General features: G+C 34.9%; 1 protein-coding gene across 2 annotated transcripts in view; it reads left to right on the plus strand.

The window, feature by feature from the left end:
- The window catches only part of CAAP1 (caspase activity and apoptosis inhibitor 1), a 59,296-nt gene that overhangs the window by 18,065 nt on the left and 26,213 nt on the right, over positions 1–15,018 (plus strand). For both annotated transcript variants that reach the window (XM_028528906.2, XM_036021535.1), the window contains exon 5: positions 14,187–14,260. In XM_028528906.2, coding sequence (XP_028384707.1) covers positions 14,187–14,260 — 74 coding nt within the window. The remainder of the gene's footprint in view (positions 1–14,186; positions 14,261–15,018) is intronic.

Consider the following 15,018-nt stretch of genomic DNA (forward strand, 5'->3'; position numbering starts at 1 on the left):
CCTTTATTCCCCTCCACCCTGCATCCCCATCCTACCAGCATTCCTTACCTCTTAGTTCATGTTCATGGGTTGTACATATAAGTTCTTTGGCTTCTCCATTTCCTATACTATTCTTAACCTCCCCCTATCTATTTTGTACCTACCATCTATGCTTCTTATTCCCTGTACCTTTTCCCCCATTTCCTCCCTCCCCCTCCTCATGGATAACCCTCCATGTGATACCCATCTCAGTTATTCTGTTCTTGTTCTAGTTGTTTGCTTAGTTTATTTTGGGGTTGCTTTTTCTTTAGGTTCAGTTGTTGGTAGTTGTGAGTTTGTTGTCATTTTACTGTTCATAGTTTTGATCATTTTTCTTAGATAAGTCCCTTTAACATTTCATATAATAAGGGCTTGGTGATGATGAACACTTTGAACTTGACCTTATCTGGGAAGCACTTTATCTGCCCTTCCATTCTAAATGATAGCTTTGCTGGATAGAGTAATCTTGGATGTAGGTCCTTGCCTTTCATGACTTCAAATAGTTCTTTCCAGCCCCTTCTTGCCTGTAAGGTTTCTTTTGAGAAATCAGCTGATAGCTTTATGGGAACTCCTTTGTAGGTAACTGTCTCCTTTTCTCTTGCTGCTTTTAAGATTCTCTCCTTATCTTGAATCTTGGGTAATATAATTATGATATGCCTTGGTGTGTTCCTCCTTGGGTCCCACTTCTTTGGGATTCCGTGAGCTTCATGAACTTCCTGGAAGCCTATTTCCTTTGCCAGGGAAGTTCTTCATTTTTTTTCAAATAAGTTTTCAGTTTCTTGCTCTTCCTCTTTTCCTTCTGGCACCCCTATGATATGGATGTTGAATGTTAAAAGTTGTCCCAGAGGTTCCTAAGCCTCTCCTCATTTTTTGGAATTCTTATTTCTTCATTCTGTTCTGGTTCCAATGTTCATTTGTTCCTTCTGGTCCAAATCATTGATTTGAGTCCCAGTTTCCTTCCTGTCATTGTTGGTTCCCTATATATTTTCCTTTATTTTACTTTTCATAGCTTTCATTTTTGCCTCTGTTTTGTAACCATACTGAACTATTTCTGTTAACATCTTGATTACCAGTGTTTGAACTCTGCATCTTATAGGTTGGGTATCTCCTGGTTGCTTAGTTGTTTTTCTGAAGTTTTAATCTGTTCTTTCATTTGGGCCTTATTTTTTTGTCTCAGCAGGCCTGTTACATTGTAAGGGGAGGAGCCTTAGGTATTCACCAGGGGGTGGGATGGGACCCACTTTGCTGCATTATGGTGCTGTATGTGGGGGAGGGGTCCAAGAGGGAACAGTGCTGCTTGCTTGGCTCTTGCCCTGCTTTCTGTCACTTCCCCCTCAACTCACAAGCCAGTTGTGCCCTTCTGGTGCTGAGTTGCAGGTGAGTGGGTTTGTGTATGTTCTAGAACCCTGTGGGTCTCTCCAACAAACTCTCCTGTGAGGCTGGGAGTTTCTCCCACTGCCACAACCCCCACAGGTTTTTACAGACAGAAATGTTCAGGCTTTATTTCCCTGCACTGGAACCTTGTGTTGTGTGGTCTGCCTCGCTCCCCAGTTGTTCCTCCTGGTTTATCTGCATGCAAATGTGGGACCACCCAGTCTTCCAGCCACTGCCTTCCTGTGCGTCCTCTCCCTGTCTCCTACCGGTCTGGATGAATGTTTCTTCTTTAACTCCTTAGTTGTCAGACTTCTTCCATACAGTTTGATTTTCTGGCAGTTCTGGTTTTTTTGTTTTCTTTTGTTTTGTTTTTTTAATTGGTTGTTGTCCTTTTGGTTGTGGGGGGAGGCAACGTTTATGTACCTATGCCTACATCTTGGTGGCAAGTCCAGCAATTGGAATTGTGTGTGCGACCACTATTGCTGAACCCTCCATTGCTATTTATTAGTTTATTCAAAAGCCAGTGATTAACAGCTACATTAGTTTTTCTATTGATCTATCATGACACAGATGCTTACCACCTTTTGTTTTTAATAAGGATAAAACATCCATATCCTTTTGGGTAGATTAGAGCTGTCCTGTGGGTTCAGCTCTAATTCAGCTGTCGTTAAGAATTTAGCCTGTTTCAATAAATAACACATACTTGAATGTGTAAGTATAAGTAACTTTCAAATGGGTAATGGCATTCAGCCAAATGCTAAATTCTCAGTAAGTGTCAATAAAAGTGAGTTTTGGAATAAAAGAGTCCTCCCCAAACTGCTATTGTTAAAGTTCAGTGGTGATACAGATCCTGGCTGGCAGGGTCTGTGTGCTGTGGCTGTGATGAACAAATTCACATGGACTACAGAAATCCTGTGGAGAAAAGGGACAGCATGGCCGCTTTCTAAGTGAGAGAGAGGACCCCCACCCCTACCTGGACAGGCTTTTATTGCTTTTCTGGGTATCTTACATCAAGGATGGTCCTCATTTACTGTGAACAGGTTACCTGTAGATGATTATCTTTTACAGATTACAAAGGAAAGAATGTTGCTAATTACTTCAAAGAGAAGGATGTTACAGATCAAGGGGAAAAGTGGTGGAACTGATTACACTTCATACTTGGGAGGTTTAACACAGATTTTAGGATGTTACTTTAGAGATATGCAGTAAACATATGCTTCCTCAATCCAGGGTGAGGGAGTTTTAGCAAAAGCAAGTCTCATAGCAGCCTAGGTACAATGCAGGCCTGATTCCCCACAGGAGAACCTATCTGTGGGTGTGGGTCCCGTGCGCCAGCCAGACCTTGCTGTCCACTGGCCTTTCCAAGTGAGGGCTGGGCTACATTTCCCATGTCACATGGAACATTCCCCTATACAGTGGAATAAATATTTGAATAAAATTTATAGTGCTCTGGAAAGTTGGATTAATGGGTAACATAGTTCTACAGTACATAATTAAGTAAGCATTTTTATCAATAGATACAAAAATAGGCCTCAGCTAGACCCAAGCCCCAGGCTTGGGAAGTGGGAATGATACACTTCGGATTTTCATCTGTGATTTACCCAACTCACATAATCCACTCCGAAATTTATGCTGTTGTTTTGTACCAATTGCTTACTTGTTTAACTTTATTATGGAAATTTTCGATGTACATTGCATATCTTTCACCCACTCTATCCCTTCCAGCTTCTTACAGTTTGATATCTTTGAAGCCAATCTTGACCTAATTACTGTAAATGTTAAGCAGATAGGCACCTCTCCAGAATCTCAAGAACATTCCTTAGAATGCAGCAGAGTGAGCTTCTCAGGTTTTAGATGGGATCTTCTTTTGAACTGCAGCTATGTTTCCCACATGGAACTATGAGGGACTTAGGAAGCATTGTTTTGTAACTGTCCCTATACACACACACACAGTTTTTGTTCTTTCTATTACAGAAACCTACCTGTAATTTTGAAACTATCTATTGTCATTTTTCTGTCAGTTTACTGCTTCACCCTGCTGCTTAAGCACTGGATTAGATGTTAGCTGGTAGTTTTCCTTTCTTTTTGTTGCTGTTTCCTCATCACTGTTTTAAAAATGTAAGTTTTTCTTAGCCATTTACATAATTCATTTTGTTATTTGCCCTTTCTGTTTCATTTGAAAAATAAATTCACTAATGTTCACGGTGTGCTAAACTTCTTAATGACTGTTCTCTATTCCTGTGTACTTCCCCCACCATTTAAACTGCTTGCTTACTAAGAGTCATTCATGTTTGTTTCCAGTTTAGTTAAATGCAGGAGCAGATAAAGTATCAATATAAAAGGGCAGTTGATTCAAGTGGAATGCTCTGGAAAAACTCAAAGAGGAGTTGACAGAAAGTTGTCAGTTAGCTATGTGGTAACAATAATAAAATTTTGGGAGATACTGTATAAATATTAAGTTTTATTTTTAAACTCATATTTTTGCTATTTAAATAAGCCAAGAGTAGAAATGGTTCATGTGAGTAGATTAAGACTAAACTCTTTTTCATGGATTCATATTAAAGGTAAGGCTGTGGCCTTAGATCAGAAGATTGAAAAATGAAGGTACCTTTCTGTTCTATGTTAATCTGAAATGCTTAAACTATACATGAAACTTTTAAAAGCGTTTCTCTGCATTAATAAAAATTTTTCAGGTAAATGGCATAACCTATCTGAGATAAAAGGGATTTCACTGTATTTTTTTCCTTTTTATTGAGACATGTCAAGCATATACAAGCATGTCAAGCAAAAGTAGAATCATGTAATGAAATTTCTGTATATGCCTAGGTCTAACATTTATTATAATTTTTCATATCTTTTTCTATTTTCTTGAAGTATTGTAAAATGAATTATAGATAACTTTTATTTTAGATTTTATTTACTTATTTTTAGAGAGGGGGAAGGTAAAAAGAAAGAGGGAGTGAAATATCAATGTGTGGTTGCTTCTCACACACTCCCTACCTACTGGGGACCTGGCCTGCAACCCAGGCATGTGCCCTGACTAGGAATCGAACCAGCAACCCTTTGGTTCTCAGGCCCCCACTCAATCCACTGAGCTACACCAGGCAGGGCGAATTATAGATATCTTGATTCTAAATATTTATTTCAGAATTTCAAGAAAATAACATTTCCCCAGATAGGCATTTATCTAGTGTCTGTTCTTAACAGCTAATTTATTGGAATGATAAATGCATACACATAGTACAACATTTTTTAAAGTATATGGTAAAAATAAGTCTCTCTCTTTTTGCTATTCCTCATTCTCCCTTATAAGCAGCCATAGTAAACCAGTAGTATCTTGTATATCCTTCCAGAAATATTCCATACATTTACAAATATATGTGTGTGTGTAGTTTTTCTTTTCTACAAATGGTAGAGTACTGTGCACACTGCTCTGTAGCTTTTTTCACTTAATTTATTTTCCATGTAATACTATGTCTTTTTCTTGAATTTTGTTCTACCTAGTACATACAATGCTTCCTATACATAACTGTATGCTAACTATTCCATTGTTGGATATAGCAAAATGTAAACAGTCTATCAACAGGCATTAAGTTGTTTACTCTCTTTTGTTACTGCAAATCCTATAAATATCTCTTTATATAAGTAATCTTGTTCTTCTGTGATTATATGTAGCATAAATACCTAGAAGTTAATTGTTGGTTCAGATGTGTGGGCCTTTGAAATTTTAATAGGTATTGCCATACTCACTCACATAGAATTTAAACCAATTTATACTCTTCCCCTTCAAATAGAGTACATGATGCTTTCATATCCTTTAGCCAATATAATGTTACCTGACATGTTGCTTTTTGTTTATGTAATTGTTTAAAAATAATATATCATTGGAATTTTAATTTGTATTCTCCTATTATTTATTTTATTAAATACTTTTAAAATTTTATTGTTCAAGTATAGTTCTCTGTCTTCCCCCCCACCCCTCCCCACCACCCCAGCCATCCTTACCTTCCACCCCCACTGTATTCTCCTATTGTGAGTGAACTTGACCATCTTTCCATTTATCACAGAGTTATTAAATTTTCTGTAAACTATTGGTTGCTTATTTACTCTGTGTATGTATGTAAAGAACCTTGGTCTTAATTTGTTTGTGATATAACATTTATTTTTTTATTTATTGCTTTTTTTTACTTTGTTTATGGCTTTTATTGTTTGTTTGTTTCTACTTGCATAAATATTTCATGTTAACATAGTTTAATTTTATCAGCCTATTACAGTTTCTGGGTTTTATATCTGGAAAAGGCTTTTTCTAGTCTGAAATTATGAAAAGTATTTTTCATGCTTTCTTAATACTAACTTTATGGGTTTTTTAATGTTTAAATCTTTGGTTCATCTGGAATTTTTTTTGCTACAACTTTTACAGTAGGGGCTCGAAGTTCCTATTTTAATTTTTATTTTGCCATATTTCCCTTTTCAACTATCAAGGATTCACACAAAAGAATATTTTTATAGTTCTGATTAGACTTCAGGTATTCACTAAATTTATTCTGTGCATTTATCTTCTGTCAGCTGCTTTTACATTTTATTTCATCTTTTTTCTCGTACATACTATTAACTGTTTTTAATAAGTAGGCAAATACTTGAGCATGGTTAAAAAATTGAAATAGGACAAAATTATGTAAAAAGATACACAATTAGAAATGTTGCTTTTCAACCTTTTCACTCCCAACTTCTCAGGCCATTTCTTGAAGATTATTCCTCTTTTGTAGTTCATTTCTGTCTTTCTATTGAAATTTTCAACTTTTAAAATAACAATTCTGTCTTGATGATTTTAATAGCATATCTTAGTTTCCCCAATAAAAAAGTATTTTCCTCTGGGGTGTTGATGTCAGATTCTGAGTGAAAACTCACTCTACACTTTGAGATATATACAGCCATATGTATCGAGGCTAAGTATATGGCTGCATAGAGTTTTTAGATATTACTACTTAGAGAACTATTTCTGTAAGTAATAGAAAGTCTACATAAATGTAAAGAGTGAAGGTTCTAGAGTAAAACTGCCTCCATTTTTAACAGGAGAACTCCACAGCGTTCTCTGTGAACTTGCAAATTACCTAACCTTCCTGGGCCTTAATTCCCTTTGTTGGAGAACACGGGTAATATCAGTGCCTATTCTGTAGGGTTGTAATGATGTGAGAAGATTTAAGGTGCTTAGAATAGTACCTGTCATATGGTAAACATTGAAAAATGTTGTATTTGCTTTGGAATTTTTATTCTGAATCTGTTACCAATAACTATTCCTAAAATTCCACTTTACACTGATGAGCATTGTGGATTCTCTCCTCATTCCTTTTATGAAAGCCTAAAGAAAGTGAAATAATCCACCATGATTTTTAATTGTTACTTACTGTGCTGCTTTTTAAAAAACAATTTGTTGCTTATAAGTGTCTAATTTTTCATTTATTATAAAATGTTTAAATCAAGAGAATTAAGTACATAAAGTTTAAAGGATAAAAGGATTTTTCTCACAAATGTGATTTATTATATTGACATAACTCTATAAGCTCAATTGTCTTTAACGTAAATGCATTATAGAGAGCTTTTAGTCTGGTAAAGGGTAAAAAATTGGTTATCTACTTCACTTATGTTTTCATGTCCTTTATGTTGCCATTAAGCTATAATACTTAGATAGAGTATTCTACACAATGGGTTAATTTTATCAGAACTAACAGGATAAGTTTTTTAGAAAACCTTTATCAAAAGTATTCCAAGTAATTGACAGCATCATGAAGTAATGCTTAGATAGGTCTCCACATTCAAAGTAGTAGGGTGTTTATACCTTTAAATGTGTTTACAGTGTAAATTCATGCTAATTTTTGAATTGTAAAAAGATTTGAAAACATAGGACTATAAGGATAGAAGAAAGAGGACTCCTCTGATTTCCTTTAGTTACTCTTACATAGAATATAGCCCCCTATTTAGGGAATTGCCTATTCACAAAAAAACCTGGAGTTGTAGGGGAGCAAATCATCGAATGAATCCTTAAAACAGTCGTAGATCAGAGAAAGGTAGAATGGTAACTTTCTTTGAATTATATTATTTGGGGACAAGAAATGGAAGAAAGAGTTAAATTTTGCTGTCATTTGCTTACAAAGGTTTCCAAGGGACACACTAGAGATGTGGATTTATTTGCTCTTTGGAAATGCCATTTGAAAAAAATTAAGATTATTTTGCCTCATTCCATAGTGTTTGAAATTTATAGTTTACCACTATATGATTTTATTTTGCTGAACCTGTGCTAAACCTTTTGTTGTGCCCCAATTTAAAAAATAATGGCTAATTTAGATATAGCAAAATTCACCTTTCTTACCATACAGTTCTGCAAATTTGGATAAATGGAATTATCTACCATCACAATCACAATACGAAGAGTTCCATCACACCAGAAACCTCCCCTGTGGCTTTGTATCCCCAGCCCATGACAACCACTGATCTGATTTCTGTCCCTATACTTTTTTCCCCCAGAATGTCACATAGATGAAATAACACAGTACATAGGCAGTACAGTACAATACTGTTGAGTGTAGCTGCTTTCAGTTAGCGTGAAGGCATTTGAGATCCATTCACTTTGTTCTGTATGTCAGTAGTTCCTTTGTCTTTATTGCTGAGCACATAGTATTTCATTGTGTGGGTAAACCCTAGTTTGTTTATCTGTTCCCCACTTGAGGTAACCTGGTAGCAGAATGATGACTCCTGCAAAGGTGTTTACCCTCTAATCTTTAGAAACCAAAAATCTGTTGCTTTATGTATCAAAATGAGTTTTAAAGGTTTGGTTAAGGTTAAAAACTTTGAGATGGTAGGATTATCCTGCCATTAACCTGGGTAATCCACATTATCCCAGTCTAATCACATGATTCTTAAATTTGGGAGAGGAAGACAGAAGGGCAGGTCAGAGAGGTGTGACATGAAAAAGCCTTGACTAGAAGCTGGGAATGATTCTTGGTTTACATTTGGCAAAAAAACAAAACAAGAACATTGATCCTACAACCTCAAGGAACTTAATTCTGCCATCCTACTGAGTGACCAGGAAGTATATTCTCCTCCAAGCCTCCAGAAAGAACTGCAGCCTACAGACACTTTGATTTTAGTCTGTTGAGACCCATGCCAGGTTTATGACCTACAGAACTGTAATATAATACATTTATGTTGTTCTTTTAAACTACCAAGTTTGTAGTAATTTGTTTTGGCAGCAATAGAAAACTAATGAAGGGACATTTGAAGAGTTTACAGTTTAGGATAATTTCAAATAAAGCCACTATAAATATTCAAATAGAAATTTTTGTATGAACGTAAGTTTTCCATTTCTCTTCGCCAAGTACCTGTGGGATCAGTGGGTCATGTCTGTATCCTCCCTGATACTATGTCTGAGAGGTCTATTTACCAGTTGTTTTGATTTAACTAGTCTAATAGTTACATAGTTCTGGTTTTAATTTGCTTTTCCTTATAACTAGTGATATTGAGCATCTATTGATTTTTTTTTTTTTACAGAGGGGGAAGGTGGGGAGAAAGAAAGGGAGAGAAATACCAATGTGCAAGAGAAACATTGACTGATTGCCTCTGGCACGCCCCCAACCAGGGATGTGGCCAGCAACCCAGGCATGTACCCTGATTGGGAATCAAACTGGGGACCTTTCAGTTTGCAGGATGACATCTAACCCACTGAACCACACCAGTATTGTGTTTATTTGCCATCTGTATGTCTCCTTTGGTTAAGTGACTATTAATTTTTTAACAAATTTTAAAAATTGAGTTCTTTGTTTTATTAATGTGATTTGGGAGTTCTTTATGTATTCGGGATACAAATCGTTTTTCAGATATGTGACTTGCACACACTTTAGTGACTTGCCTATTCTTTAGTTTATCTTTTATTCTCTCAAGGTCTCTTTGGAACAGGAGATGTTTTTAATTTTGGTGAAATATAGCTCATCCATTATTTTTTTATTATAGATCATGCTCTTGGTGGAATTTTTGCTTAACCCAAGATCACAAAGGTTTTTTTTCTTTCAGAAGTTTTCTGTGTTTACATTTTTTTAGGTCTGTGGGGTTTTTTTAATTTTTTTATTTTATTTTTATTTTATTTAATCTTCATCCAAGGATATCCATTGATTTTTAGAGAGAGAGGAAGGGAAGAGAGAAAGAGAGAGAGAGAGAGGTATCCATGTGAGAGAGAAATATCAGTTGGTTACGTCCCCTGTGCACCCTGACTGGGGATCAAAAGCGCAAATTAGATATGTGCCCTGACTGGGAATCAAACCAATAAATAACCTTTTGGTGTACTGGATGATACTCCAACCAGCTGAGCCACACCAGCCAAAGCTGTGAATATGTTGAATTGATATTTGTATACAGTGCAAAATGTGAATTGAAAATTATATCTATATAGATATCCAATTACACCAGCATCATTTGTTCAATTCCACTAAATTGCCTTTGCAATTTTGTTCAAAAACTGTTTCCTATATATGTATGTGTATATTTCTGGACTTTATTCTGTTCCATTAATTGATGCTTATACTTTCCCCAATATTACAGTAATTTTATAGTCTTGAAATCTATTAATGTGCATCCTTCAATTTTGTTGTTCTTTTTCTGAATTGCTTTGGCTACTCTAGTTTCTTTACCTGTCTCTTAATTTTTTTTTAAGATTTTATTTATTTTATTTTTAGAGAGGGAAGGGAGGGAGAAAGAGAGAGAGAAACATCAATGTGCGGTTGCTGGGGGCTGTGGCCTGCAACCCAGGCATGTGCCCTGACTGGGAATCGAACCTGCGACACTTTGGTTTGCAGCCTGCACTCAATCCACTGAGCTATGCCAGCCAGGGCCTGTCTCTTAATTTTTAATAGTAGAAAACTCAAGATAGTAGGTGGCTTCGTTCAGCCTCTATTTTTACTCCCAGGAGAGTGAAGATAATCAGTTTATATCTCCTGTTATTGCCAGTTAGCCTGTTCTGTCAGCTGACTAGCTATTGTAAAATGGGAAGAATCTGGCTAGTTTGGTCCTCTTTATCCTTGTGTTGAGGATACCTTCCAGTATTTTCTAACTAGACAGGAAATTAACTTTCTTTTTCTACTTATAAATATATTATAAGCCTTTAGTAATTCATGTGGTTGTTCTTAAGATCTGCAGGTCTCCCCAGTGTATTACTCTTATTAAAAAAAAATTCATTGAATCACAGAAAGGATCAAGAATGGAAATGTATTTGGAGTAAAAGTAAGAAATTTGGACTGATACTGGTTTGAGCACTTAAATCCCACAGATAGATATTGAACTCACTTAAAATTCAAGGCAAAGATTGTAAATTAAGATGCTTTTAAAAGAGCATTGCAGATAGAAGAAGGCAATTAAAATTTTTAAAAAAGAGCTTTTTTTCTTAATGGAAAGAGGTATAATAAAAATTATTGCAAGAATCTTAACCCAAACCAGATTTAGCAATGTTCTCTCTTCCTTCTCCCTTTCTCTCTGTTCTCTCTTCCCAGTTGTTATAAAATTCTTAGGGATTAAACTGTTTAACAGAAATATTTAAACATCATTTAAATATATATATTTTTTTAGTTTTCCTAATACTAACACCTAGTTTATTTTATTATCTGGGGCTGATTTTTTTTTAATTTTCATAAAACTAGAAATAAAAAGACTTCATATGTACATGTAATCCTATTATAGTTTAAGACATTTCCTTTCATATAATGAGAACAGTTTGTGCTACATCAATGTAACCGGGCAGCCGAGGAAAGTGGTCTGGAATGTGCATGTGTGAACAATGATGACTTCACTGTACTAGTTAGTGGGGGAGTAGACACCATTGAGTGAGCATGTGTACTGTGTGGCTTTTACATTCAGAATAACTGAATAGAACAATGAATCTGCATCAAATTTTGTGTTAAGCTTGAACATTCTTCCATGGAAACTATTCAGATGATTCAGAAGGCTGCAGCTATGGGCAACTGGTGATTGGCAGCTTCATCACCACAATGTGCTCACTCATGCATCATGTCTCTTAAAGAGTTTTTTGGCAAAACATCAAATCACCCAGGTGACTCAGCCCCCGTACAGCCCAGATTTGGTGCCCTGTGACTTCAGGCTTTTCCAAAAAAGTAAAATCACCTTTGAAAGGGAAGAGATTTCAGACTATCATAAGGTTTAAGAAAATAGAATGGGGCAGGTGATGGCAATTGGGAGAACTGTGTGAGGCCCCAAGGTACCTACTTTGAAGGGGACCGAGGTGTCAATTGTCCTATGTACAGTGTTTCTTATATCTTCTTTAAGAAATGTCTGTATTTTCCTATCAAATGACTGGATACCTTTTGGATGTGTGTGTGTGTGTGTGTGTGTATCTTGCCTTTCATGTTCTTGGGTGAAGATCTTTAAATTATATTAGAGAACTCTGAATGTAGTATATGATTATTTTAGTTTAAAAGTCTACATCTTGGAAAAAATAGCTAGATTTTAAAATTTCAAATGAAATTTTTTTCAATTTCAGAAAGTACTGATGTAAAATCATCTACTTTTCCACTTTTTAGACACAAGGTGGTGTACTATACCTACAGTCTGAAGTTCTGTTGGTAACTTTCTTTAACAGCCTGATAAAGCCCAATTTAAGATAAAACAGAACATTATAAAAGTCTACTTTGGTCACTAATATAAATTTTTTATGAAAGCAAGTAGTTTTTTTTTTAGAGGAATCCAGTTTTATTTGAAGGGACTCTGAGGGACTTGGACAAAGAAAAAATAATGCATTTTACTGCATTATTATTAAAGATTTTTGTTTGAAATAATTTGTTTTAGTAAAATATCACAAGAGTAAAGTAGTACAAGAAATTTACATATACCCTTTACCTAGATTTATTTATAATTGTATTTTATTCCATTTGCACACCTCTGTGTGTGTGTGTGTGTGTGTGTGTATGTGTGTTTCAAACATCTGAAGCTAAGTTACATACAGACCCTATACCACTCAGTATTACATTGTGCTTTTCCTCAGCATGGCGGTGTTCTACCTTATATAACCACAATACAGTATAACTTCACTAATTACATTACTCATTTCCATTTGGGGATTTTCTGATGATATGACCTCATGATATAGGTTATACATTCTTACTAGAATATTACATGGGTGATGTTGTGTCTTTCTTAGGGTATTTCATATGCTTATGGTCCTTTTTTAATGGTGATGTTACATTTTTGCTCAAATCATTTTTTGTAAATTTAGTTGTATATGTTTAGAAGAAGAAATCAGTGTCCATTGAGGATGTATAAGAGCAAACATTTTCTCTTAAAGGAAGATACTTAGATTAGTGCTACCAAGTAGGTTAAAATCTAATTTGACTATAAGGCTTGAGGTAGCACATTTTAACTTTATTCTTTGGAAAGCTCTTAATGTAGTATATTTGCATTCACTCTGCCCTGGATTGCCAAGAAGCATTGTTGATATCCTCCCTGGGATCTACCAGTCATTCCAGTGAAAGAAAAGTATCTGAGTAGGTGGCATTAGACAGAAAGAAATACACAATACAGAGCTATCTCAATTATAAGTCTCTTAGATATTATAATTAATACCAAATTAGATTATTTTGTAAAATCTATTTGAATTCATGCTTATATTAGTAGGCATGTTTTAGTAGAGTTTTAATATAGAACAAACATTTAAGTTCCAAATACGTTAACTGGAAATAATATTGTAAACTTCTTAATGAAATGATTATGTCTTATTTTGGGTATTAAGGAATTGTTTTTAAGTGGATAGAGATAGTTTTGTCAGCCTGAGCAGCATGGCTCAGTAGGTTGAGTGTCATCCCACAAAGTGAAGGGTCACAGGTTCAGTTCCCACTCAGTGCATATGTGTGGGTTGTGGAGCCAGTCCCTGGTTAGTTAGGGTGCATGAAAGAGGCAACCAGGTGATGCTTCCGTTGCACATTTATGTTTCTCTCCCTCTCTCCCTCCCTCCCTTCCCCTCTGTAAAAATAAATAAATTAAATCTTTTTTAAAAAAGAAATAGTTTTGTGAGTAGGGAAATTTCCTAAATAATTTTAGTATGTTAATTTTAGGATGTGTATGTATAAAAATTCTCAGAAGGTAATGGATATTTATTTGAAAGAAAATAATCATTTTGAATATTTGAAATTAATTAAGTTGACCGTTGCTGGAAACTATTTATAGTATTAATATTAAGATGGTATAATACCCTCTAAGAAAGAACATTTGTTCAGTTGGCAGTTCTGTTGCAGAACATGGTAAGTCAAAACTTTTTTAGCACATGCTCTTGAACTTAATCTGTTTACTTTGATTGTATATGTATATGACATATAAAATATTTTCCCATATACTGTAGACATCAAAGCATTTGAGATACAAAATTAGATGAATGTTAAATAGTTTGCAAAGTACCCATTAAATTTAACAGTTGAACTTGAAAAATTATTGGCTTTATCTGTGATTTCTCCCATTAGCTACTGTGACGGGTATTGGAAGGGAGAAAAAATTACCTCCATATTTCTTTCAGGTTTGCCCCTTCATTTTACAAAGAAGTATACTGCTTAAATTGGTAGTAGTTCATAGCTGCTGTTTCTGACATTTGTATACATGTTTCTGAGTTTCCAGAGTGCAGTAAATGGTTCCCTGGAGGCTGAGAATTCACTGTGTCTTCCCAAGTGTCTAACTTCATTCTTGAATCTGGAGCTGTAAATATTATCTGATTAAATGTCATTTTAAAAATTATTTTTATTTTTATTCCTCAGACAAGATATCTGTATAGATTCTACTTCATCCCTGAGAGAGAACAAGCAACCTGAAGGTTTGGAACTAAAACAAGGTACGAATCCAGAACTTAATTTTTATATAACATTTACCTGAAAATTATAAGCATTTACCAATAATAAATTTTCACAATATTTCAGCTTACCCTCATTTTACAGATAGGAGAAAGAAAAATTTATCTTATCCAGGATCTAAAGAGTAAAGGTTACATCCTGTATTTGATGAGTCCTTTGGCCCCTGGAGTAGTTCTGCCTCAGTGATGAATGGTTGCAGGAGCCATCAGAAAGTTGTCATCTTAAACAGTTTTAATTTGGAATCTTTATTGTGTATCCTTAGCTGTAAGATATTAGAGATATGTTTACTGGGTAGCTTTGGGTTGTATGTGGAAGAAAATAAGTCTTATAACTTTGATTTTTTTTTTGTTGCAGAGATATATTGTCCTTGTTTACTTCCTTATTTATTGTTTTCTATAAATCAGTAGTTTTTAGCATTACCAGTTACCAGAAGTGGCAGTTTGTGATTTATTCAAGCCAAGTAAATCAATAGGGCTAATTTTTTAGATGTATTTTTTGTTTTTTTTCTTTGCATCCTAGTTGAGGAAATTGAAAGTAAAATAAATTTTTATTAGTTACTCAAGAAACACATTTTTCCTTTTTCCTGCTAAAATTACTACGGCGCAGTGATAACCTTTTGCAGCCAAGAGATTTGTTAATCATATATGTAACTAATCTTTAATAACTTAGAATAGTTTCTCTAAGACTTGAGTTATAGAAACTTATTTGGTAGAGAGAAGCTGGTTATCAGTTTATTTAG

Source organism: Phyllostomus discolor, chromosome 3 (genome assembly GCF_004126475.2).
Source record: "Phyllostomus discolor isolate MPI-MPIP mPhyDis1 chromosome 3, mPhyDis1.pri.v3, whole genome shotgun sequence".
NCBI lineage: Eukaryota > Metazoa > Chordata > Mammalia > Chiroptera > Phyllostomidae > Phyllostomus > Phyllostomus discolor.